General features: G+C 34.7%; 1 protein-coding gene and 1 long non-coding RNA gene across 3 annotated transcripts in view; one reads left to right on the top strand and one right to left on the bottom strand.

Moving 5' to 3' along the window:
- LOC115930640 (uncharacterized) overlaps positions 1-25,784 on the top strand; it is a 222,593-nt gene extending 196,809 nt beyond the window's left edge. Inside the window, exons 3-5 of the long non-coding RNA XR_004067265.3 lie at positions 13,368-13,488; positions 15,576-15,610; positions 25,536-25,784. This is a non-coding gene — a long non-coding RNA (uncharacterized lncRNA). The remainder of the gene's footprint in view (positions 1-13,367; positions 13,489-15,575; positions 15,611-25,535) is intronic.
- Positions 1-27,027, bottom strand: part of DPYD (dihydropyrimidine dehydrogenase) — an 841,965-nt gene that overhangs the window by 215,012 nt on the left and 599,926 nt on the right. For both annotated transcript variants that reach the window (XM_031002041.3, XM_055373871.2), the window contains 2 exons: positions 13,356-13,476; positions 12,436-12,555 (listed from right to left, as the gene is read on the bottom strand). In XM_031002041.3, coding sequence (XP_030857901.3) covers positions 12,436-12,555; positions 13,356-13,476 — 241 coding nt within the window. The remainder of the gene's footprint in view (positions 1-12,435; positions 12,556-13,355; positions 13,477-27,027) is intronic.

Raw genomic sequence — 27,027 nt, 5'->3', positions numbered from 1 at the left:
CTAGGGTAAAAAGATATTTCAACGACACAAGGCATTGTTGTTGGCCTAATTCATTTCTATTATGTTTTCATTTTAACTACTTAATAGAGAAATTTATAATTTCATTTTAGTATTGGAGTAAACTAAAAAAAAGACCAAATGTTTGGAACTATTGAATAAAAATCCAACATAGAAATAATTTGATCCATTAAACCTTTGGCATCTGCCTTGAAAAGTGCATATGTTTCTTTGTGTTATTTCTCGGTATATTAATACGAGAAATGCATGAAGCACAGAGGTTAATAGGAATATGGAGAGGTTTACTAGACCACTTACAGTGTAATTGTGACCTGTCATTACTGTGAATTTTTTTAAAACAGTGATTAATCTTAGTGTTATATTTATAGATTGTTTTCAGTCAATTTTTTTGTTAAGTACAAAAGTGACTATATATTTTCATCCTACAATATGTTAAGACATTACAAAAGCTTAATAGAATAAATTAATACAGAATGAGCAACGGAGAAGGGGCAGCTGAAGCACAGTGCTTAAGTGTACAGTATGAAGAATCAGACAGTAGAGATTCCCATATACCTGGATACCAGCTGTGTGATGTTATAGAATTTACTTGACCTTTCTGTGTCTCAGTTTATCTTTCAATAAAGCAGGCCCCTAATTGTGCCCACCTGATTGCTTTGTTGTACTGATTAAATAGCATAACATGTGAAAAGCTCCCAGCATCTGACATCTAACACATAGTAAGATGGCCTATATTCTATTAGCTAGAATTTCTTACTAAGTTTCCAAAGCTCAACAGCAAAATCAAGATGGCTGGCAAAGACTAAAAGTCAGTCCAGGCCGGGTGTGGTGGCTCATGCCTGTAATCTCAGCACTTTGGGGGGCTGAGGCAGATGGATCACCTGAGGTCAGGAGTTTGAGACCAGACTGGCCAACATGGCAAAACCCTATATCTACTAAAAATACAAAAATTAGCAATTAGCCAGCATGGTGGTGTGAGTCTGTAATCCCAGCTACTCGGGAGGCTGAGGCATGAGAATCGCTCGAACCCGGGAGGTGGAGGTTTCAGTGAGCAGAGATCACACCACTGAACTCCAGCTTGGGTGACTGAGTGACACTCTGTCACAAACAAAAAAAACCAGTCCAATCACTAAATGCTCCTGCTTGTATGCAACTGAATATTAAGAATAAAATGGGGTTTCTTACATGTCTACTATGTCCCTGAAACTTTCATAAATTCTGGAGGAGTCGATATGAAAGAAACAACGGCTCTTGCTTTTAAGATGTTTATAATCCAAACAGGTCAGTCATCAACCGAATGTGCTAAATGAACTGAGACTAATTAGGAACATTCCTTGGACTCATGGTTTCTGTTCCATACACTTCTTTTCAAATTAATACACACTAATTAACATTTCTCACACCATATCATGACAGATATGTGCTAAGACAGTTTAACCTTCTTGTTTATTTTTGTTTATTTATATTATATATCGTTTTGTTGTAAACCAGGAGAAATGAGAAAGAGTGTGAGCTCCTTTTTCACTTCAGAAAGGACTTAGTATAGTTTTTTAAATCTCAATTTCTTCCCTACCTCACCATCTTCAAAATGTCCTTCTCTTTTTCCTCACCTAATGAAAAGGTAGCATATCTGAATTACTTACTAGGCTTTTGCAAGCTCAGCTGAAATTATAAAAGAGATGATGCTGCTTTGGGGAAAAAGATGAATCTGTTCGAAAAGAAGGTGAGACATATGCAGGAACACAGGTATTTGTAACTTACTCAGGATTACAAAGAAGAAATTAAGAAGGACATCCAAAGTTGCTCTTGGCATCACAGTTAGACTGAGTGCTCAGACGGTTCATCCAAGGCAGTAAGAAATAAGGTTTTTTTATTACTATATTGATGGCAGCTACATTTCTAGCTGCATGCTTACACTTCAAGAAAAATGCCTGAATGATGCCTCTCATTTTTGTTCCTTGAAACGAATCCAAGAATGTTTCCCTAATTTACCTATCTGACTCAATTTTCCAAGATAGAGACTGAGTGAAACAGGTAATATGGGCCCATAATTTTAACAAGAGTCACAGAAGAGTACACTGGCAGCTTTTCAAAACCAGAGAGAATAAATGTTAGATTAGTAAGTGACACTTGTAGACTATTAGAATTTAATGAGTATACTATATTTAGACAGATATGACAGATGTTAATCTCTGATATTAATAAAAATGCCTAAAAGTTCATTTTGGAGAAAGATCTGAGTATGAACCCAGACTATGACATGTCCTGGTTATGTAAACTCTGGCAAGTTTCTTAAGTATCTAGACTTGAGTCTCTAAGTCTGCAGAATGGGCCCAATGGTATCCACCTCCCAGGGTTATTTAAATAAGAATGCATACAAAGTGTTCAATAAAGTTCTGGGCACATTGTATTATTCAAAGGCCTCGATATTCCCACACAGCTGCTATGCATTGCTTGAATAGCCAGTGCTGCTGAGGAATGCAGAAATGCTGATCAATTTTCTAGCAATACAAAAGTCTGTCAACATAAATTTCCAAATACCAAAAAGAGCACATATTAACTTAAATACTGAGATTTATAAATCCATAAATAACTTTTTTTTTTTTTTGATAGGGTCTCACTCTTTTGCCCAGGCTGGAGTGCATGGGCGCAATCGTGGCTCACTGCAGCATCTACCTCCCAGACTGAATAGCTCCTCCCACCTCAGCCTCAGGAGTAGCTGGGACTACAGGCTCATGTCACCATGCCAGGCTAAGTTTTGTGTTTTTGGTAGAGACAGGGTTTCACCATGTTGCTCAGGCTAGTCTCAAACTCCTGGGCTCAAGCAATCTGCCCGCCGCAGCCTCCCGAAGTGCTGGGATTCCATGTGTGAGCCATCGCTCTCAGCCTGATAATTTTCTTAAAATTGCCAGTGCTACTGTAAGAGACATAGTTAAGTTTATATAAAAAGGAAAACCAAGGTATTGCTTAGTTGTCATAAAGTTGTGTGAAGATTAAGTGAAATATGTTAGTAGTTTTCTCACAGAGTATACACACAGAGAGTTACACTTTACACAGAAATCTATATATCCCACAAGTAAACTGATTTTAAGGGAATCATTTTCTAGTTTCCCAATTTCCATATGTATGATGTCTTAAATTTTGTATGCCTGAGAAACAATGCAATCAAGGCATCCCGCTGGTTCTTCTGTCTCAACTCCTCTGTTTCAACAGTCCTTCCCTTACTTTAGAAAAAAATCATATTTTTCATTGATCTCAAATATTACAATAACATATATATAGAATATAAAAATTTGGGGGTACCAAACAAAATAATTCAAAATATTGGTGTTGGTTTTGAGAAAATGATTGATTCTAATGATTGAGTGACAAAAATTCTTGCAAATCAGGTAAAACCCAGGTTTCTGATTTCAATAAAATAGAAAGAGCAAGTAATCAAGTTGCTTAATCACTTTTGGTGAAGATCGCTAACTAATTTTAGGCTTACAATGGAGAAGGTGTTCAAATATTTAGGTAAAATGACTATAATAAACTCCTTCCAGTTTATTTATTTAGATAAACAAGGATTTTCAGTGTCTACACCTAAAAAAAAGAACAAAACTGATGATAAACTCTATTTAAGAATAATGTCTCGATAGATACATGATCAAATTATTTAAAAAGCCACATGTTTCTCATTAATAAATGAATCTTCAATAAAATTCGTTTTTATTTTGAATAACTGTCAATATTTATGATATATTCATGTTGTTTTGATAAAGTGTAAATTATAAATTCTAACAATACAGGAAATAATTTATCATTTAAAGACTGAATCTAGGAATTTTTAAAATGTAAAAGTCCATTTATAGACACATATTTTGTTAAAGAGTACTTCTAAAGAGGATCCTTAAGATGTTCAAGTTTTAAAGAAAACATAAAAATAGGATAAAATTTGATGGAGAAATTGTTTTAAAATATGAGTTTAAGGAGAAAAAAAAGAGGCAAAACTTCCCACTCTTTGTTAGAGCATGTTTATGAATTTTTAAATGGGTGATGATAAATATAAAAAAGCACAGTGGTGTTATTTATTCCTAGTAGGTTTATTTAAAAAATGCTGAAACAATTTCATTTAAAGAATTCATATTTGAAAAACATGGGGGAGTATGTCTTTTGCTAGCACTTGAACTTACTGCTAAAATTCTCAGGTCAACTAAAATGAGTGAGGAGTATATGGTTTATAACGTTTTAATTGTAGGGTATTTGTAAGCATAACAATTTGAAAACCACAGAAATAATGTACTGTATATAAAATCTTCAGTACACTTTCCAATCCAACATTTTTTCACTGAATTGAATTGAAACGTTGGACTCTCCAAAAGCACAGCAAGTAAAGTTTAGCTGGCCTGACCAAATTCCTTTCTCTTCTCTATTCTGATAACAACTCTTATCATCACTCCTGTATAACCCTGGCAGTCTCCACCTTCAAGTATCAGATACCATGTATGTGTCTCAAAGGTTTACTATGCCACACGCTTAAGGACCTCTTGGAATTTGAGGTGTTTTCTACCAGCCATTCACATGGTACTAAATTTTTGGGAATGCACATCAGGACATTTGTCTGTCAGAAGAAGGTTTCAAGCAGCTTCCAGGATTGACGAATAATATCACGAACAGTCTATAAAGATGACTTTGGAAGAGCTCAGTGCATAGTGTAACAGTGCTAACAGCAGGGACACTGCATTGACATAGCATATCTCCACATCATTGGTTATCTCCTCCCTTCCACTAATAAAAGGATAGCATTGTCTGGGGATGGCAAGAAAGCAGTAAATTAAGAGAGAAGAGCAGTAAGCTACCAGCACTGCTGTTTCCCACACTTTAAGGGTTTGAGAACATAACTAGGTAAATTTGCATGTAAGCACTGTCCTAGAAGAGAGCTGTTATTTCTCAATATGCTAGTGTCTATACAAAGTTAAGAAGAAAAACATAACATTTCACAATCAAGAACTTAATTTTATCCTTGCCTAACTCACACCTGTTTCCTTTTCAAAGGACTAGTGATATCCATAAATTGTCTTCAATGGCACTCATAATAAATTCTCTTTGCATAAACAATGGTTTCCACTCAACATTTAATCTTAAAAGAGTGACATGTTCTTCTCTACTCTGAGACCTCAAAGACTGTGTTCCACTTTTTCTAAGAATTCTGACTTCATTTACTATAATTTGCTTCAGATACTTAACTGTGGGCAGAGATTCTTATTTATTTATCAAATACTATACCCCTCTAATTTTACCATTGTTTAAAGCGTTTGACATTATTTTGGAAATAAGATATTCTAACTAAAATGCTCGATGATACTAATCTTTCTTCATCTACAGTTCTCAAAGTGTGGTTCCCAGATCGGTAGCAAAAGCATCATCTGGAACTTGTTAGCAGTGTACATTCTGATACATAAGGCCCTCCAAGCCTTATGTATCAGAAACTCTGGAGAAGAGGTCCAGCAATCTGTGTCACAACAAGCCTTCCAGTTTCTGATGCATGCTAAAGTTTGAGAACCACTGATCTACTGGAATCTCACCTCACCAAGAGGATGTTGATATGCAAAAATTGGCTACAGTTTACAAGTTAAACAAAAATATTTTTCTTTACTAACATAGATGAATCGTGATCCATAAAAGACTCATAAATATAAATGTTAAATCCCATAAATTAAGAATTAATCTAATTTCTTCTTATGGAATCAGACATTTGCTTCTAGCAGGTTTCAAGATCTTCAACTACTGAGAGGCAATGACATTTTGATAGTCCTCTAGATGTAAGGAATAAATATGCTGGCTGTATAGTCAGAGTAATGCTAGAGAGTTTGGTCTGATGCTTAGGGATTTAGGACGACAAATGGATAGAGATGGTGAGGAATCTCATTCCAGTCATGCTCTCCTTTCCTAATTTCCCTTTTCACTGTTTGGTCTTCTCCCCCTTTTCCTTAGGGAGTCGAGTGATTGATAGCCTAATCCAATGACTGTATTACAGCTGCCTCAACTAGGACTCTTTTCCTTATCATTAGCAGTTAGCCTATGGTTAAATTCACAGCTCACTGCTTGGTACAGCCCCTGAGATTTAAGGGTCTGGCCTTTAGAAAATATTTAACATAAAACTGAAATCTTGACATACTGAGAACTCAGTTCTCTGCAAGGCTTCCTTAATTAATCCAATGTACTGTACCATTGTTCTGTATGAGACTGTGACATGGTGAACTGTTTCTGAAGCTTACAGAGATGTGTAGTTCTAAATTAAACAGCCACTGACGTGTACCTACACTGATTTTTTAGTACAGTAGATATGCATGAATCTGTGAATATTTAAATTCAAGCTCAAACAGTGACACAATACTCTCTAGTTTTACTTTCATAATAGAACATTTTTTGATTAATTTCAAGCTTGAAATCATTCTTTATGAAAAAACACACACAGAGGAAAGAAATTTAATAATTCATTACCACTACTGCAAAGGTAAGTTTTCTTAATATGCTTGTCAGAGTTCTTTGGTTTACAAAGTCTATCAAATATTTTCTCAGGAACTGGAACAGACATTAATTTATTTTCCTAATTTTTAACCAAAGGAAAATATATATAATATCCAGGTACCCATGAATTTGTTGGCTCTTAAATACTATTTGGTTCTACCATTTATCTGCAGGACAATAGTTATCTTAAAATACCTAAGGAAAGGATGTAGACCTTGATCTATGCTTTAAACCTTTGCCCTTGCTCCAGTCTGTCCACGAGCTATAAGCGTCTATGAATATGGCAGCTGAGTCCCAGATGAAAAATTATGCATCTCATAAACTGCTATTCTGCTGAAATGTCAAGCCAAGGCAAGGCTGTACCTCAGACTCAGCACTTGGCATTTTCCTTCTGTCTGCTTTGTTGCCATGAAGCAAACATGAACAGTGAGGATTTGTGTAGGGCAGGTAGCAGGCGAACTCACTGTCAAAAATCTATTATTAGGGCCCTGATCTCCTGCACAGACCAACGATGGCTAAACAGTGAGATACTGAGGCTCTGAGAAAGGCAACATAATGAAAGAGGGGATTCTTTGTCAATCTGTACATGAATATATTCAAATGAGCATTATTTAAATGAGAATATTTCTAATGGTAAGCCTCTCTCAACCAAAGTGATAATTTATAATAAAATTGTAATCTAGCATCTGTATTTGAAATGCCTACTTTTGACTGTTCTGCAAATATAGTACATACATATTTGTATAACAAGTTCTTTAATAGTTTGATCAGTTAAACTTGTAATAAGCTAAGAATGTTTTTACATAGGTGAATAACAGGCCAGATTTTTTGCATTACTTTTGTCCATACAAAAAAAGGAAAAAAGTGAGTATAAAATGGAAGGCTCTCCTTTTAATTATTCTTTTTGCATGAATTACCACATTTTGATTCATTTAAATTCTATCTTTATCTATCAGGTTATTTTAGATCTTCAATGTTAAAGCCTAAGCTCTTATCGATAAAGATGATTACAATAGATAGCTTAAATTTGATGACAGATAATAGGCGTGTTTTTCTAAAAGCAATTTATGCATCAATAATCATGTGATTGACACATAAAAAAATCCAGCACATTAAAAACAACTTCCCAATTAAAAAAATACTAACACTGTTTTTTATGATGGAATTGTAATGTGTGGTGTAAGAACTTAAAGCAATCCTGCCAAAATCTTCAGTTGCTGGCATGTGTGAAAATAGTTATTTAAAGAAAAATGTAACTAAAACTTCTGAGTTTGTAATCTGTTTTGTTTTGCCATCTCCCTGATTTTACACAAATATTCACTAATAAATACAACAAAATAAGTGTATGATTAGAGTGGGTTACACCGGATTTGTGTTTACGTAATGCCCAGTAGCACAGTGTATGCTGCCAAGTTATTATTGCATTCTAACAATTCACACCTAAGTAACTATCTTAAAAACACACATAAACTATGCAATGTGAAGTCGATGCCTAAAATCCCTTTCTAAGCTACTATATTGATTCACATTTGTGCAAGTTTTCTAAATTATACACTTTGTACTCACTTCTGGCCCTACACTGACACAGATCTACAAATTACTAGCTAAATTTCTAACTTGTACCTTCTTTTATTAGTATTTCCTATGTTGGATTTACAATGAAAACACCTTTAGGAAGCTAGTAACCATACAAGCCAGTGTCCAGTATCTCACACAGCTAGATTTCAAATCATTCATTATTCACTTGTAGACTCTAAGAACATTCATGGAATATTCCATTATAATTTATTTAGAAATACACAGTCATTTACAGGATTCTGTAATAACCTCTATGAGAGGAGTAACTTTGAGCTGAAACAGAAAATCTTAAAAGCCATCTTTTATGAATTATTCAGAAATCAATAATAAAGTTTATAAGTCTTAATACTGAAAAAAAGTGTTCTATTGTTGTAATTGTATAAGTTGATACATAATGAATAACTTCAAACAAGCATTCAAAATTTGAAGTTAAGAACAAGAATTTCCTTTCCTTTGGTGAAAATAGAACAAATTTGGCAAATAAAATAATTTAAAATAATAAGTTAGTTTTTCAAGCTTGTGGGAAGTAAATTATATTGAGCCTAAAGTGTCTATCATTATTTCAATTTAAGTGTCTTCTGCACTCTTTCCTATGTATGTGAAAGTGCATGTGTTTGTAAGTGCAACACACAAAATATATACAGGACAATGAAATTCATTCCCCATTAATAAAAAAAAATTAAAAACACAAGGAACAACAACAAAAACTTCAAATGAATTCACCCCATTGAAAAATGCTTGAATACTGTTTCTCCCGAAGCACCTGTAAATGAATAAAGGTTATTCTCATGAAGTCAGCTGCAAGAAAGACATCTTTAGTTTATGCCATGCAGGACTGATTCTAAACCAGCTCTGAAAGAATCTTACCCACAGGGAGGATTTCATGTGAAAATGTCACACCACAGCTGGATAACACCATTTATATAGGTGATAGTAATCACTGATTTGGGGGCTATCTTAAGATGCCCTCATTATTTGGGAATGAAGTCAGAAAAAAAGGTCAAAATTTGAAACTAAAAAAAAAAAATAAACTGGGAAAAATAATGAGTCACGCAGTCAAGGATGGAGTTTATAATTGTTACTGAGATTAGGGTTTTTTCCAATCAAATAAGTCAAAGAATTTCTTCTTCCTTTCCTCTCTCCAAACCCAATAAACTATTCAGCTGTGTGATGATACATGAATTAACTGCTGTTTGATGCAACAGAAGTTTTCTGCATGGATTCTAGAAAAAGGAAAGGTCGTAACAACTTAGTGTTACATCTATACTGTCCAAAGAAAGGTACAGAATTATTTAGAATCAATGGTTTAGACAGAGTACTTATATGGTGGAGAGCTGAATCAGCCATCCTTGTTTGATAAAAAATATTCCTTTTGGATAACAAACAAGATTTCCTTTTATACTGTTCTCACTATGAAATCATCTGGTATATAATTCAACTTTTTAATGAAGCAATACTATGATGTATTTCTCCCATAATTGAAATTCAAGTTTATAAATCACTTTATTATGAGTTTGTTTCGTATATTTAAGCACCGCCCCCCAGAGTTTAATCATCTGTAGATGAATTAGAAAAATTGCTTCTAAAATAGCAAAGCTGAGGATAAGACCTTGGAGTGAGGTCCTAATTTGCTCTCTTGATGTAACTTTTAAGCTACAGCAGGTAGAAGTTATCTTTCTATAGTCTTATTGACTTCTTTTATTTAACAAAAGAGACCTCCCTCTGAAACAGTAACTCTCAAAATATTTTGAAGTTAACTAAGTAAAAAGTGCGTTTTACATTATGGCATATATAAGTGTATATTATGTGTATAACTGAAAAAGAAGTTTGGCCAAACAATGCTTATCCCAACTATATGCAAAGCATTCTGACATTTCTTATTCTATTTCATTATTTAAAATGTTGATTACAGTTCACTAAACTTGATTGCATAGTATACTCATGAGTTGGGAACCAACCTTTGAAAGACATTGCTCTCAAATCCAGGCTACTTATATGGGAAATAATTCCACTGACATTCCTTAGCTGAGATCCCGTTTTCCCAATGCAAGTCACTGTCCCTTATTAGCTAATGCATTTTCTCTAGAAGAACATTCCTGAAACGTGCCCAGTTTTCTACAGCAGGTATACTACTCCAGGTGCCTCACTATTTCCGTATTTAAACAAAACATAATCTTCATTTCAAAGAGCAGAAATCTTATTCTGAGAAAAATAATAACAATTGAATAAACAGCTAAAGAATATATTGAAAGGGGAAAATATCCTTCACTGGCAATGAAAAGTATGTATTGTGTTCAGGTGGCTATCCAAAATTAAACTCTATTTAGTTTTCACTTTTTAAAAATCTGTGATTCATGCAGCGTCTCTGAAAGCAGACATTGCCATGCTCTGAGAGAACACTTGAGCAGATATTAGCACTGTGCTATGGTAAACTTTTTAAAAATCTTATAAAAATATCTAGCTTATTTTGTGTAACTTTCAGTATTAAAGCAGCATTTGAAGTCCTGACAACCATATTTGATACAACTCTCGTAAAATGTGAAACCATTATTATTTAACACAATTTTGCTAGGCTAAGTTTTGCTATAACTCATACTGAAGGTACTCTGTTATAGAACTTGCTCTGTCCTAAAATATATTATCATTGCCTATTTAAAGTGCTTTTCAGATTCTATTACCTTTAAACTTAAGCAAGCATTACTTTAAAGGAGGAAAACTATATTAATTCTGTCAATGTGGAGAAAGGCTATTTTCAAAACAGATTGTTTAATGTGAAGAAACTTAATATAGAACCTATTAGAAATGAGGTACAAGTCCTTTAAAATGTTCAGGATTTTTTGTTGTTTAAAATGAAAGTTCTACCCAGGCTTACCTAAGCTTATAGCCCAAGTGAATATTTATATATGAATTTATAAATCTTAGAAATAGAGTTTTATGGAAATGCTAACAGGCCCTGAGGTATGACTGAGCTTGTTTTCAGGTACTACTATAATTTCCAGTGTGTGTATGCTTAAAGACTGCAACACAAAAGACTTTTTCTAATGCTGTAATTTTGTAGTTTTATTAGACTGAGTTATAGTATGGGAGAATATTCAGAAATTGCAGCTTAAATGAGAAAACATGAATGGTGTTACTTATATAAAATACTACTGCAATAGTTCTTTTATTAATTTTTAATGTTCAGCACCCTCTGTGACCTCCTTTATTCTCTTGCTGTCAACATGGCAGGCTGGAAAAATTGAAATGGGCTGACAGAAAACATAGTGCATGTTACAGCCCAACTCTGGAGTCTCTTGACTGTCTTTCTGTGGCACATGCTAACGCGGTCCACGTTATTCTGCATTACAATAATATTTAAGGCCCTGTTTGATAGCTCCTGATAAAAGCGAGCTGTGTCTGGAGCCTGAGCAGGTGCTCCTCGTCAGCCTTCTTCTTTCTGACATTGTGGGAATGGCATTCAATTAAAAGCAGAATATAACCGTTTTTGTTCTTCATGGCTCACAGGCATACTTCATACTCTCAAAACTGAATACCTCAGCATGGATAGAGCTTTATTTGTGTCTGTCCAGCCTCTTCCAAAAGCACATTTTGGTCTGATTCAGCAATGCTTTTCTTGAACAGTGGGGCACTGTTATGTTATGTATATTTACCACTTTCTCTATCACCAAGGAGACTAATCCCAAACCAGTACAGTCAAGAACCTTACAGCATTGTCTTTGCAAGACCAAGTTCATGTTGTCACAGTCACAGAGTGCACAGGGTAAAGATACTGAACAGGACCTTGAGATTAAAACCTCTCTTTCTTTTTCAAATTCAAGCGTATGCTGATGAGAAAGAGCGTGCAAAGGTGTGAGGTCTGCAAATGTCTTGTCAGCTGATGCTTAATTCAGTGTTTAATGGCTTGTTTGAGACAGTTGGGACAAGGTTTTTGAAGAAGGTAGATGTCTAAATTCTAGGAAGAATGAAAACTAGTCCAGACCATGAAAAAGATATTATAATGAGGGTGCTTATATTTTTTTCTCAGAGGGCCCTCATATTAACCCTTACTAGTAAGTGGCAAAAGAACTGAGAGACGATGAGAAATTCTTAGGAAAGCATGGACCACAAGAGAATAGAATTTGTGCAAGACCTTATCTTGATATTCTCTCATCCTGTGCTGTCACTTGAGCTTTCATATTCAATCCGTTCTGTCATAACTATTAGGAATATTGATCAGCTATGAGTTATAAGAATTTGGGATCATAAAGGGCACAAAACTCTTGCAACATGACCTTCTGATTTTTCAGCAACCTCCAAGAAAGCACAATGCAAGAAGCGGGCAACACCTACCAGACACTCCTCCATATGTAGTTCGCTTTGCAATCCCCACTGCTGGCCAAGGTGTGCCATCAGATTTTAATCCCATCAGACCTGAGACAGTGTTGGTGGCTGTAACGCCATTGGCACCACCTGTGCAAGACACATCAACATTTTCATGCAGCTCTTATAAGACACGATAGTTAAAACCCATTCAAACCCTCACATCCCAGAAAAATGCATTCTATTTTATCTTGAGAACATGTCTTCTCCTCAAAGTTCTTCACTAATTTAACTCCTACATTTATGTTTAAAATTTTAAACATTAAAGAAGTTTTAATTACCACAACTTTACTTTCTCAATTATTATACAGACTTGTTGTTACCAAATGTTTTGTATTTGGTGTTATTTTCCAGGTAATTTACAATGTCTTTGCAAGTCAGGGTGCAATTTCCCTGGGATGGAACACAAGCATGCATGATTTTTGTATTCAACAGATATTTATTGAGCATGTGTTTAAGGAAGTCAGCTAGGCCCTATAAAATATGAAGAGAACTCATAAGAAATTTCACATTGTGCAAATTGAAATTTCTTTTTTTTTCTTTTTTACTCATTAAAGTTTAATATATTGAATTGTTACATTATGAGGTCATTTATTTTGGACGGGTTTGCTGTGACTGTGTTTTTTGTTCTTATAATGTGTGAAATAAGTGTTTATTAGGAAAAACTATAAAGGATCTTGTGTTTCCAGATCAAAGTTCATGGTCAATTTGCTAGCATGAGTCCAGGTGTAAATCGCCTGTGTTTGTGGGATCAAGTGCTCAATTGGAAACTTTTAAAATTGAGACAAAAAATATGCACATGTTTGTACGAAAAGACATACTTGAGTATGGCTACATAATGTGGGCCAATATTTACAATAGCGGGCAACTGATTCAAGTCAAGTTCTTACCTTCCTTTGCAGCTCTTGCGATGCTCACAATATCAGTGACATTTGGGGTCAGCTTGGCAAAAAAAGGAATCTGAACAGCTTGCCTAACCCAGCGGCAGATGTTCCGCACCAGCTCTGGATCCTGTTCAAATAGGTCGGTTAAATATAGAACATAATTAAAGAATTGTGATCAAAATGTGTAGTGGAACAACAGCAAAGCTGGAGACGTGCAAGACAAATCCAACTTGACAATGAGCTACATGATATATTTCTCAAATTCCTCCTCAGTATTACACCCAGACTCATTAGGGAACTAAGGTTAACACACTTCAAGTGAACTGCAAATTCATCGCATAAAGGTTAAATTCCTCAACAGAGCCTTTAGAAAATAAAATTTCAAAGAACAAAATGGAAGACAGTGTTTCCCACTTTCAGTTAAATATTATCAGGAACGAAACACAAACTTTTGATGTTAAGTACAAGAAACATTACAAAATTTCTAGTGATCTCATTGGTTTAAGCAAAATAAAAAATATTTAAAACTGCTGACTCTCAAGTGAATGATATTAAATCTAAAGCTTGTTGTTTTCATTATTAGACTTAGTCTTGACGTGTATTCAAAATAAAATCTATGACTTCATCATCAATCTACATGTGATATATAGTATATGCAAATATGGAATAATCCAGCCTTGTATTATACATGAGCTGATCAATAACTTTAATTTACTTTTGTAAATGTTACCAAGATCTGTGCAGCATTTTCAGCACTCACAAACTTGAAAGAATTGATCAAAATGACAAAAATGAAATAAAATATCAAATGCTCATTTTAAAAAGCAAGAAATAGACATTTCCCTGTGCCTATTTTCTGTGATTTTCCAGGCTTTTATTTTCTCATGGGGCAAGTATCATTTAGAGGGCAAACACCTATCCTTTCCATTGAATAACTTAGCTACAGTACAGTAATGTTCTTTGATTTCAACACATACAATAGTCCTTTTTTTCATTACTTTTAGTGCAAAATTTATTCTGACAGGTACTGATAATGTGCTTTGATAAATTACCTTAAAGTATGCAATAGCAATTCATTATTGAACTTGGTAATATTATCTTAGCAAGTTAAAATGTTTTTGAATAAAAGAAAAACCCAGACAAATACAGTCATATATTTAAACTATGAAATAGCAGGCAAGCATATCATTTGTAATTAATGTTTTTATATGTAAGAAAGTTGCTCTTCGCATTTTAACCTTTCGAATTCCTTTAAGATGAGATTTGTAATGTTATAACCTTTAGAAAGAACCTTTTCACTTAGGTTTAATGTGTCTTGATCCATCATCCTGTATTACTCAAAAAGTTATGCATTTTTGTGCTAAGATACTGCAATGAGGTAATTTCTGTTGATTGTTATCATCTCTATTAAGCAAAAGTTAATACTTTTAAAAAGAAGTCTTTGGCTTGGCTTATTCTCTTTTTAGAACAGTAATTTCTTCATTAAACATAAATATTAAAAAAGTACTATATGGAATGCTCTACAGGGCATAGTGTGCATTATGAATAGTAAAATGTGGAGACTTAGCTGTACAAATTCTAACTCATGAAAATGGAGATCTGCCCCTGCCCATGCAATGCTCATGAAATATTTATAACCACTGCATTGGTATTATGAAGGCAGTTGCATCTTTGTGACTTTCATTTCTAAGTTATGAATTTCCATGGGACTTAGCCTAGAAATGACAGTAACTCTAGATGATATGAATTGCATGTCCTTTGTGGAAGCTCTCTTTAAGGTAGACTTTGACAATAATTTAAAGATCACTTGAATGGCATAATACATGGAATGTGTCCTGATAAGAATTGCTAAAACAAATTTGAAATATTATTTGGTTCCAATAGAGTAAACACTAATAATCTGATATAGGCTTCTAAGTGGCTTTCAATACTATTGACCCCCATGCCATAATAATTTACTTTGAACATCTGTCAGACATTTTTTCTGATTTTCACTAGGTGACTGCTTTAAATGACTGCCTCTTACCCATTGCTTAATGATCTGGAATTTGTTCAAAGTTTTTCAAATTCTTAGAAACACATGGTTTTTTTTTTGGTTAGCACTGTTTACTTGAATCACCTGTCTCTATTTTGAGATACCGTAATTTGACCCTCCATGAGTAAATTTGACCCTCCATGAGTAAAGTTGACGGTGTTCACATATATTTTTCTCATCTTCATACTTAGGCAAGCCAGATGCTGACTAATCATCATAGCCAAGAGTAAGTACAATTTGGCTACCTGAAAATTTTAAAAACAACTTCTAACCAAAACTACCATAAAAATTAATGATTGTTCTGTAAATTGCAATGTTTTGTTTGACAGGTATAATAGAGAATATTCTAATACAACTAGAAATGTGGTGAGGTCAATAACATCATGAAATGAATCTATATACTTCGAGGAATTCACGAATACACTGTAACTATTTATATTTTCCTGGTTTCTTCACAATTGTGATATGAATGTTCAAGATCTAAAAGCAATTAATAGTGTTTCTACATCTTGACCTTCTCATTTTCTAGTGATAGCATGAGATGGCTTTGCCTCTTGTAACAAGCCAGTTTTTAGAATCTTATTGAAATAAATAAGTTTTAGACAATTTCTAATTCTTCCCAAAGTCTTCAGGATCAGAAATATACAAAAATACTCTTATTTCTCAGACAAATCGAGAGTTTACCATTACCAATACATACAAGGAGAAGAAGAAGAGGAAGAAGGAAAACAAAAAACAATTATTGACTGCTCTATTTCTGGGCACTAAAAAATATATGTTGTGTCAATGAATGAGGAATGAGTGAAAACTTGGCAACTCGGCATATTTTCACATTATTTCCTTATATATCCATCAAAATATAAACTATGTCTAGATTTAAGAAAAACCCAGCTATATTTTATGACAATGTCCAAAAGCATGAAATGTAGGAAGACTACTTTACAAATCACTGGTAATTCTGTGAAAAAGTGATGGATAATTAAGAAAAACAGAATAGCTTAACAAAATTTTAAAAATGTCTAATACACAAAAATGTCTACGTAGATCACAAAGGCTTTATTGGTGCTTTCTAAAGGCATTAATGCTTCTCCCTGAACATGATTTACAATCTCTGTCACAGTAGTTGCTTGTCTGTGTGTGTGTGTGTGTGTGTGTGTGTGTGTGTGTGCATGTTCTTCAATACCTGTTAACCCTTTTGCTATGCAATGTGATCACCAAAGAAAGCTCTGAAGCAACAAAATGATTTCCTGTGATGGAGGTGCATGGCATTATAAGCAGAAAGACAATTGAAGCCCCTTAGAGAATGAGTGACAGATCTAGGGAGCAAATGGTGGTCTTGAGGATACTACGTAAACTGAAGGTACCAGAGCAGACTTGTGAAGTGCTGAGAAGAGTTTTGATAAAAGCAAGCTAGAGGCAAATTTGGCCTATTTGAAAATTTTGATGAGGTACAGCCCCGTGTCTGCCTGCAACTAATCTTATCAGGAATAGATTCCTATGAAAATCAAAGAACGGTGACAACACAACTAGAAAAGGTAATGCTGAGGAATGCAGATTACTTGCTGCAGTAATGTCCATTATGCAAAACTGGTTGTTTTTAAAGCTTAATTTCTAATCTGGGACACAAGATAATAATTTTTAATTCTAGTAACTACTCTGTATTTACTTACACATTAAGGGAGTTCTATAAATGACCCATCCTGCTGCTTTTGAGACCCTGAAGATGACCTCTTCATTGTAGAGCAGGCATTTCTACCAATTACTTAGGGCATGAAATCTCACTGGTTTCATGTCCTCTGCAAAGGAATAAGCACTACAGAATGAGACTGAGAATTTCCTGATAAGCTAAATTACAAGTGAAATTTTGACTCGAAGAAACATTTCTCTCCCATTTACCTAGTAATTTTCACTCTATACAATTCATTTCAAAATGGCTTTCTTAGAAGCTGGCATTTCAATAAATCCACTGAAAAATTTTACCAGTTATAAAATGTTTTTCACTAAGCAACTTTTAAGTCTTAATTCATATGACATGCCAAGAGGTGGCTAGAATTTTCATTACATCCATGTTTCTGATGGAAAGAACTGGGGCCCAGAAGATCAATCTGAGTACCAATTTCAACTTCTTAATTTTCTTTCCCATTATCATGTCCTAAACCTTCATCTTCTTTAGCAAAATTGCTCCCTAAAGTGAAATTCAGCCATCACTTGTAAACTAGAACTATCAAAGGCTTCTACTTCACTTATTCCTGTAAGACTAGAAGTAGCTGCAAAATAATGAGCAAAAGTGATGTATTATCCTTCTATGTCAATAAAACAGGACAGGCAGTCAACTATTCCAGGTACAATTATAATATTAGTGAATGCAAAGACTATGTGTTGAAATGGAGACGTTTTTATTAACTATTTTTTAGCATGTGTCCTTCTTGGATCTGTTTTTCTGACTTAAGTATTCTAATGGTGGTCCAACCACTTTGGAAATTAGTTGTGCAGTTTCCTAAAAAGGTAAACATGGACTTACTAATCAACCCAGAAACTCAACTCTTAATTATATATACAAGTGAGATGGAAACATATTTCTACATTAAAACTTGCACATGAATACTCATAGAAACTTTTTCAAAATAGGCCCAAATTTGACATAATGCCAATATTCATCAATATGTGAGTTGAATAAACAAAATTGCTGCATATCCACGCAATGAAATATGATTCAACAACAAAAAGAAACTAATGAATCATGCCTCAACTTGGAATTAATAAAACAAAATGATGCTAAGTTACAGAAGTAGACATTATACGCATACATTTATTAAAATTCTGTAAGAGGAAAAACTATGAGTATGGAAAGTAGAGCAGTGGTTGCTGAGACTGAGAATTAGGCATGGAGGAGGAATTAAGTGGAAACAAGTATAAGAAAATTTTTGAGGGTAATGGAAATGTTCCATTTTCTTTAAAGGAAAACTATTTATATATTTGAAGATATTAAAATTAAAGTGTTAATATATTTAAAAACATTGTGAAAAGACAAGGCACAAAGTGTGACAAGATTCTGAAGCACAACTCATAAAGGAGTAGTATCCAGAATATATAAAGGACCACCTGCAAATTAATGAGAAAAATGGGCAAAACTTTAACATACTTCATTCAACATAGCATACTTCATTGGATTTCATTCAAGATGAAATCCAAATGGCCAAAAAATTTATGAAATGTGATCAGCCTTATGAACACCTTTCACATTTTTTCCATATAAGGACAATGCTCATTTAAACCACAATGTGATGCCATTATATATCTACCAGATTGGGGGGTTGGGGGAAAGTCAATACACCCTGGGGAGAATGTAAATCAGTACAAGAGTCTTTGGGAAACAGTTTCGCATGATCTAGGTTCCACTCTTACGTATATGTCCTTTTAAAGATGCAAACTCCAGAATACATGTTCAAAATATCCATAGTAGCACTGTTTGAAATAGCCCCAAAGTGGAAAAAATCCAAATCGTCCATCAAGAGTAAAATGAAAAATAAATGGTAATATAGTCATACAATGGAATAAACACACTAGAGCTACATACAATGATAAGGATGAATCTCATAATGCTTAGCAAAAGAAACCAGTCTCAAAAGTATACAATATAATTTGATTCATATAAATTCCTTAAATAGAAAGTAAATATGGTCTTTAGAGACATATACATGGGTGATAAAACTACGAAGAAAAGCAAAGCAAAGAGTAGGGATGGTGTTAAAGTGGACAGAGAGGGTTGTGTTAGGGTGGGACATATAGGGAGCTTTTGAGGTGTTGGAGATGTTCTATTTCTTGACCTGGTGGTCACATGGTGTGCATATTATGAGTTGTTAAAAAATATATATGTGTGTGTGTAGGTATCTGTTTATAAATGCATACATATATGTTTTATGTATGTTGTCTATATTCTACAATAAGAAAATATACAAATGACCAGCAAATATGAAAAGACATCGAATCTCGCTAGTAATTAGAAAAACAAAAGAATAAACATGATCACCTATCATGATTTGCCGAAAATGTAAAGACTGATAATATCCCTCTTTGCTGAGGTTGCAAAGAAACAGGTGTTCTCATAGGCTCTCAATAGGAAAGTAAATTAATAACTCCTTTTTGAAGAACAATGTGGTAATATGTATAAAAATGTAAAGCTCATCTTATAAGTTTTAAATTCCAATTCCAAATACCTAGCCTAATGAAATCCACATGCATTCAAGATATGTGTACAAAGATGTCTGCCATTCACTACAGCATTGTTTGCAGTAGTGAAAAAAAAGAATAAATGTCAATATGGGAAGATTTGTGAAAAGTACTATAATCCATACAATGAAATACTATGCAGCCATTAAAAATAAATCTTTATAAACTGACATGTAAAGATATCCAAAACATATTAAGTGAATAAAAGCAAGACACAGAATAACACACAGATAGCCTAATCCTGTTTTTAAAATATAAACATGTACATATATTTATATAGAGGTCTGAAAAACAGACTATGCATTTATGCTGTAACCTGTTAGCAGTGATTACCTCTGAAATGTTCCATATTTTGGATGTGGTATGATCGGGTATAGACATTTGCCAAAACACATCAAACTCTACACTTAAGTGTGTTCATGCTAATATAGGTAAATTATTTCTAATATAGATAAATTTCATCTATTATTCTAAAAATAATTCTAAAGGCACTCAAATATAAATAGAAAAATGAAAGAAAGTGGCATTGTAGGTAATGTGGGTTCTACCCTTTTGGCAAATATTTATTGACCGTGAGGCACTACAAATTTTCCGTGCTGAACACTAAGATGAATGAAACTAGAGTCTGCAAGGAAATGCAAACCAGGCACACAATAAAATGGACATCTGATATTAAGTGTCACAAAAGACAAGACATCCTGAAAGTGTTCTATCATTTCAGCTTATTTCAGAGCGTGTAGCACAGAACCTGACACATAGTAGGCATTCAACAGTATTGTTGAATTGATAGAGCCTACACCACACAAATTGACACTGACTTTCTTATTTCTATGTACTTGGAGGAAAATTGAGAGTACAGTATACTGGGTCCAGGATAACATAATAGATAACTGTTTTAGGTACTATATTGGATAATACAGATTTAGAGATACGTAATATGCTATCCCTGTTCTTTAAAAACATAAACCAAAATACTTTACAATCTAGGGGAGACAAATGCATACAACAAACACATAATGTGATTATAAAATGTTGTAACTGTATATACCTGGAATGTGTACATGTGTGCCTGTGTGTGTGTGTGTGTGTGTGTGTGTGGCCACTTCCTTGTGCCTTAAATAGAAGATGACATAGACCCACATGTGTGTCCTCTCCTCCCCAAGCACATAGCCTTCTCTATTCTGTTTCTCATTTCAAGTTTTTTCTTATTTTTCTCTTTCTACCTGGAATGCCCTTCATTTTTTTTCCCTTGAATAACACCCTTCAACGCAGCCCTCCATGACAAATCCTTCCATCCCACTTCAGCACAGGATGGATTAGTAAATGACTGCCTCTTTAGTGCTCCTATAATGTTTCTTTATTACTGCATTTATCACAGTGTTTTATAGTCATCTTCTCTGTTTAATAATCAATTTCTTTCTACTAGACTATTAGTCTTTTAGGGGATGTATTTTACTCTTTTATCCTAGCAAACAGCCTGGTACATGAAAGACAATAAATACCATGTTGAATGAAAGAATGAAGAATTTCTAATTGCATACCAGCTTTCCATCATGAACCACAAAACATTTGCATCTCCTCTTCCATGGAGCCAAAATAAGCTGGAGATACAGGATATTAGCAGCTCTTGCTCCAGGAGCCAACTGAGTTTGAAAACAGTCTTTTGATGCTCTCCATCAGTGAGCTAAAATACTTGGAGAGAACTGTCTCCTACTGTGGCCTAGAAGTCCACGAGAACCCACCTGAGGGCCCAGGCTGACCATGATCCTTTCTGTCTGAACCTTTAATATATTGAGGGCTTTTCCAGGGTTTGTACCTCTGACCCTGACCCTGCCTCAACTCCCAGTCTTTAGTCCCTGGGACCTTGAGGGGAAGGGAGATGCTGTCCATATTTTTATCAGCTAAGGGGAACTATATTCCTGTTTTGTTCCTTTAAATATCATTTCTGGTGAACATAACTTAATGATGTTTTTTTCTCCCTTTCAGACAAAATTTCCCTAGTGTACCATTCCTCTGACATTCTTAGTGTAAATGCTCCCCATTCCACTTAGTCGCTAAAGCTTTCTTTTTTTTACAAATGGACAATAATTGCCATACACAACTCACTGTTTAGTTAATTCCTGACTGCCAGCGTTCTTTCAGGCACTATTTTAATTCTCTGCGAGGACTCTCAGATCCTCTCCACCAGCTCACTTCTTTACTCTCAAATGGCAGTGTTAATTGTAGAGATCAGCCCTGAAAGCTGTTCAAATTTCAGATCTCCTCTGCCACAATTTGTCCCTATGGAATCAGATTCAGATTTCATAGAATTATCTTGCTTCTGCTGGCTAATCCCAACAGGAAATCCACAGCCTCACCTGGCCATGGTAATGAAATTTGAGAGGTGCCTGCCCAAATAAACAGATCAATGAACACCTTCTGCCCACAGTTTCATGTGCTATTCTAGACACTGAGCCTCTCAGGGGCACTGTAGCACTATTGCTATTTTAATATGTAAATACCTTGTCTCTATTCCAGGAATCCCATGTTGCATCAAAGAAATGGAAGCAGGGCTCAGACCCTGCATGGTAGAGGGGGCTCTGCAGTTTAAAGCGTTAACTTTCTGCAATGTTGAGGAGTCGCATAACTTTTCATGAGAACTGATGAGTAGATATGCTAAAGTAACTAAGTTCTGAAAAGGTCTAAGAAAAATACATGCAGAAGCAGGCAACTGCAACAGACACAGACATGAGCCACTCAGATCTACCTTCAGGAACAGACTCTGGCCTAGCTGCAGGAGTGTGGTGAGCTGACTGCCTCTAACTGCTTCCTCCTTTAGGTGTGCCTCGCTTTTAAACTGGGGTCATGCTCCTTTCAGGGAGACCCCAGAGAATGATAGCAAAACTGTAGTACAAGGGTCTAGCTATTTCTGGTGAATGTGGGACTCCTCTAATACGCACTTTTTGTCCTGAAGCTCCCTACTGGGCTAGCAAAGATTTTTCTTGTGTCTGTATCAGGGTCCAATGTCTCTCCTTTTCCAATTTTGCTTCCACTTTTTTCCTTTCACAAGCATTTCTCTCCAATAAACCTTTGGCCCTCCTAACTCCCTCTCTGTGTCTGATTCCTGGAGGACTCAACTGACACAACAGTTCTCTACTTGTATGAAGAATTCTCCCTGTAAGAGGATTACGCTATATTCTAGGAAAGTGAAAGAAGAAAAAAACTTGCCCAAGTGACCCCAGGATATCTTACTGAGAGGAATTCAAGAAAGCTACGCTGAATCCAAACGAATCTCTCAAATTTCTTCTGAATTCTAGTTCTACCCTTGGCTTAACAGAACAAGGTCTCTTGGAATGTCCTGAATACAGTTAAGCCTTGTTGGTGACCTACCCAGCAATAGCCAATATATGCTCAGGGGAAAGAAAAGGTCCAATACCAGGAAGCAGGGCTAATTTTTTTCCTAGAAAAAGACTGCTTTTAGGGACATGGTAGGAGACAATGATTGAGTGACCTCTGCAAAAAGACAACTCAGAGACATCCTTAAAGAGTTTGGACACTTACTTGATCTTTTGATTCAGAACTTGCTCAAACTCACTATTGTGATGTGGGACTCTGGAAGCAATTGTGCAGATGCCCATGGATAAAGGACATGATGCCTTTGTGTCCGCAAGACAAAATTATCCATCAAGGGAGGATGGCCAGAGGAATCAGTGTAGATGCTAATACTCATTCCAATTCTTTGTCTCTTACAGATGCAATCAATGACAAACCTCTTTAAAACATCACTGAGAGGCTGGGCACATTGGCTCATGCCTGTAATCCCAGCACTTTGGAAGACTGAGGAGGGTGGATCACTTGAGGTCAGGCATTCAAGACCTCCCTGGCCCACACGGCAAATCCTTGTCTCTACTAAAAGTACAAAAAAGAAAAAAAAAAAAAACAAAAAAAACCACAAAAAACCAGGCATGGTAAAACATACCTGTAATCCCAGCTACTCAGGAGGCTGAGGAATGAGAATCCTTTAAACCCAGGAGGTGGAGGCTGCAGTGAGCCGAGATTGCGTCACTGCATTCCGGCCTGGGCGACAGAGCAAGACTCTGTCTCAATAAAATGAAATAAAATGAAATAAAATAAAATAAAATAAAATATCATTCATTGAGAGGTCAGATGAAACTTCTTCCAGGTGTGTTGGGCCTCCAATGCCCTCTGTTCTGAACTGTACTCCATTCTAATGTCTGCCTTAGCTTTCATAATCCATTCTGCTCGTTTGAAGTCTAGTTCTCCCTTACCGCTATCTGTACTCTACATTTCTAGACTTTATCCGTTGTTCACTTCTTTCTGGATTGGATCCCTCTGAGCCTCTATGCCTGCCTGAATTGACCTAAAGTTGCCTACCTTGCACCCATAATTGATCCATGACTTGTCTGTCACTTAGGGGCAGCCATTCCTTTCTGCCTTATAATGTTTTTCTTTACCTATGGTGTACATTCCCAGGTCTATTTCCCTTGTCTTAGCTTTTATCATGTTTTTTTCTAAAACCAAGATTGACACAGGTTCCATAGGCCTATCTTCACAGGCAAACAAAAAACTCTTCGAGAGCCATACATTGGCCATATTTCGCAGTAATTAGGACACCTCCAAATCTTCTACATTAAAGCATTTCAGAATAGTTTATTCTTTTGTTGAATCCTTTATACTGAGCCAAAAAATGAGCTTGAACTTTCTTTATGTGTGGGATATTATTTATCTTTAAATTAAAATGCTAGTTTTATCTACCATACAAAAAGGGTGTCATCCATAGTTTGCTTATTAATGAGGGTATGCAGCATAATTTGGAAGATCTTAATATATGGAGAAACAGGTCATGCACACATTTTCCTGATACCACCAGTAGGTGTTCAAAATTGTGGACCAGCTGAGCCAAAATGAGCCCCAGCAGGTTTCCTAATCATTGCTTAGAACACATTAAAAAGACCTCAGTGGGTTATGAAATATAGGCAGCTGCTTGCCCTACTATGTATGGATTCATTTTGGATAAGGGCAAATGTGTATGTAAATGTATAATAAGGAGTTTTTATTCTCTGCAGACTTCAAGCAGCTTGGCATTTGTTTTCTTAATGCAAAGCATTAGTGTAAACAGTATAACAATTGATATTTTATACATCTGCTGGTCTATTCACTTAGCTTATGTATTTCAGTGCTAGACTTAGAAAACAACCACAAGCATAAAACCTCAGTATTTTTATAATTCCATATTGAAGTGAATGATTAACCAACACAGGGAGGAAGCTAGTGTGGGGCACCATTCTGCCCTGGAGCACCCACCATGCTGATACATTTAGGATGAAGAGAGTCTAGGGAATTCACACTTCTGTCCTGGGAATGTTATGAAATCCAAGCAAGAAAGAATTACTATTGAGGCAATTTTAAATAACCTATCAGAGAAAAACTGCAATCCCTTGGCAATGAATGGTTCCAACTAATGAGAACTCATCCATAACAAGTTGGTATAGTTCTTTAAAGAATTTCTTCCCACTGCTGCTGTAGGAGCTGGAAAGAAATATCTAGGCCATTTTGTTTGTTTGTTTGTTTGCTTGCTTGTTTTTGCCAGCTCTGTGGACTGATATCCCTTTTTGAGGTAAATACTCAAAACTAAATACTAAGGGAAATAATAATACTAAGGAAATAAAGTGGGTGACTTTGGTGGAAGTCTTTGGTGATAATGTGGGATAGAGAAGGCTTTAAACATGACCTTTTATAAGTGTGGTATTCACAAATTCAAAATGAAATTCATGGATACTGGATTTTATCTAAAATCTTTAGCAATCTTGAACCTAAAAATCCTTGAATATATTTATTACACTCATGTGGTGGTTTATAAGCATACATGTCATAAGGGGTGTGTCTGTGTAAAAAGAGAGTTCTCTATTTAAATCTTTCAGGTGTCAAGGAAAGGAAACATGGCGAGGTTACCCCATTTTGGGGAGTTTATTACAACTATACATGGAAAAATAAAAAAGTAAGTGAAATGTTTTTGGTAAAGGAAGAGCTAGGCCTCTGGGGACTGGGACACCATAAATCATTTTGTAAGACATACAGCAGCTCTAAAGAGCAGCTCCTGTTTTCTTGTTGTTCCTTTAGGAATGGGTGTCTATTGTTTTAAGGATTAAAAACTCTGCAATACGAATACATCTGCTCTTATTTCTCAGCATCTCTTATTCCATTTCTACTTCTACTCACTTTCTCCTTTTTCCTATATTAGCTTTTTGGTTCTCCAATTCAATTTTTTCCAAAATTGAGTTGAATTTGGTTTTCCGATTCAATTTTTTTACTATTATATATATATATGCATATATATGTGTGTGTGTGTATATGTATAGGTATATATATGTGTGTGTAAATATATATGTATATATACATATATACACGTATATATATCCACATATGTGTATATATACATATGTATATATGTATACACATTTATATACATATATACATATCACATATATACATATGTGTATATATACACGTATATATACATATCATATATACATATATGTGTATATATACACGTATATATACATATCATATATATACATATCATATATACACATATGTGTATATATACACGTATATATACATATCATATATACACATATGTGTATATATACACGTATATATACATATCATATATACACATATGTGTATATATACACGTATATATACATATCATATATACACATATGTGTATATATACACGTATATATACATATCATATATATACCTATCATATATACACATATGTGTATATATACACGTATATATACATATCATATATATACCTATCATATATACACATATGTGTATATATACACGTATATATACCTATCATATATACACATATGTGTATATATACACGTATATATACCTATCATATATACACATATGTGTATATATACACGTATATATACCTATCATATATACACATATGTGTATATATACACGTATATATACCTATCATATATACACATATGTGTATATATACACGTATATATACCTATCATATATACACATATGTGTATATATACACGTATATATACCTATCATATATACACATATGTGTATATATACACGTATATATATACACACATATATATATACATATATATATAATATATTTAAAAACAAATCCACAGAGAACAACACTCAGTACAAATAGCGTTCTTTATATTTTGGCTGTCTGAAATTTGACTTCCCTTCCTATTTGCAGGAAATTTAAATCATATGAAGCATTGGTAGGACACAGGAACTATCCCCATTTCGCAAGTCTTTGAAAAGAGGGTCTTAGTCTTTCTACTGTCTTGCAACCAAAAAACCAGTACATGATCTAGGCCTAGCCAACTGAAGATCCAGCCCAAAGTTTTAACCTCACAA

The sequence above is a fragment of the Gorilla gorilla genome, chromosome 1, assembly GCF_029281585.2.
Source record: "Gorilla gorilla gorilla isolate KB3781 chromosome 1, NHGRI_mGorGor1-v2.1_pri, whole genome shotgun sequence".
NCBI lineage: Eukaryota > Metazoa > Chordata > Mammalia > Primates > Hominidae > Gorilla > Gorilla gorilla.
The sequence above is the reverse complement of the archived record's forward strand: the minus strand, read 5'-3'. Positions and strand labels throughout refer to the sequence as shown.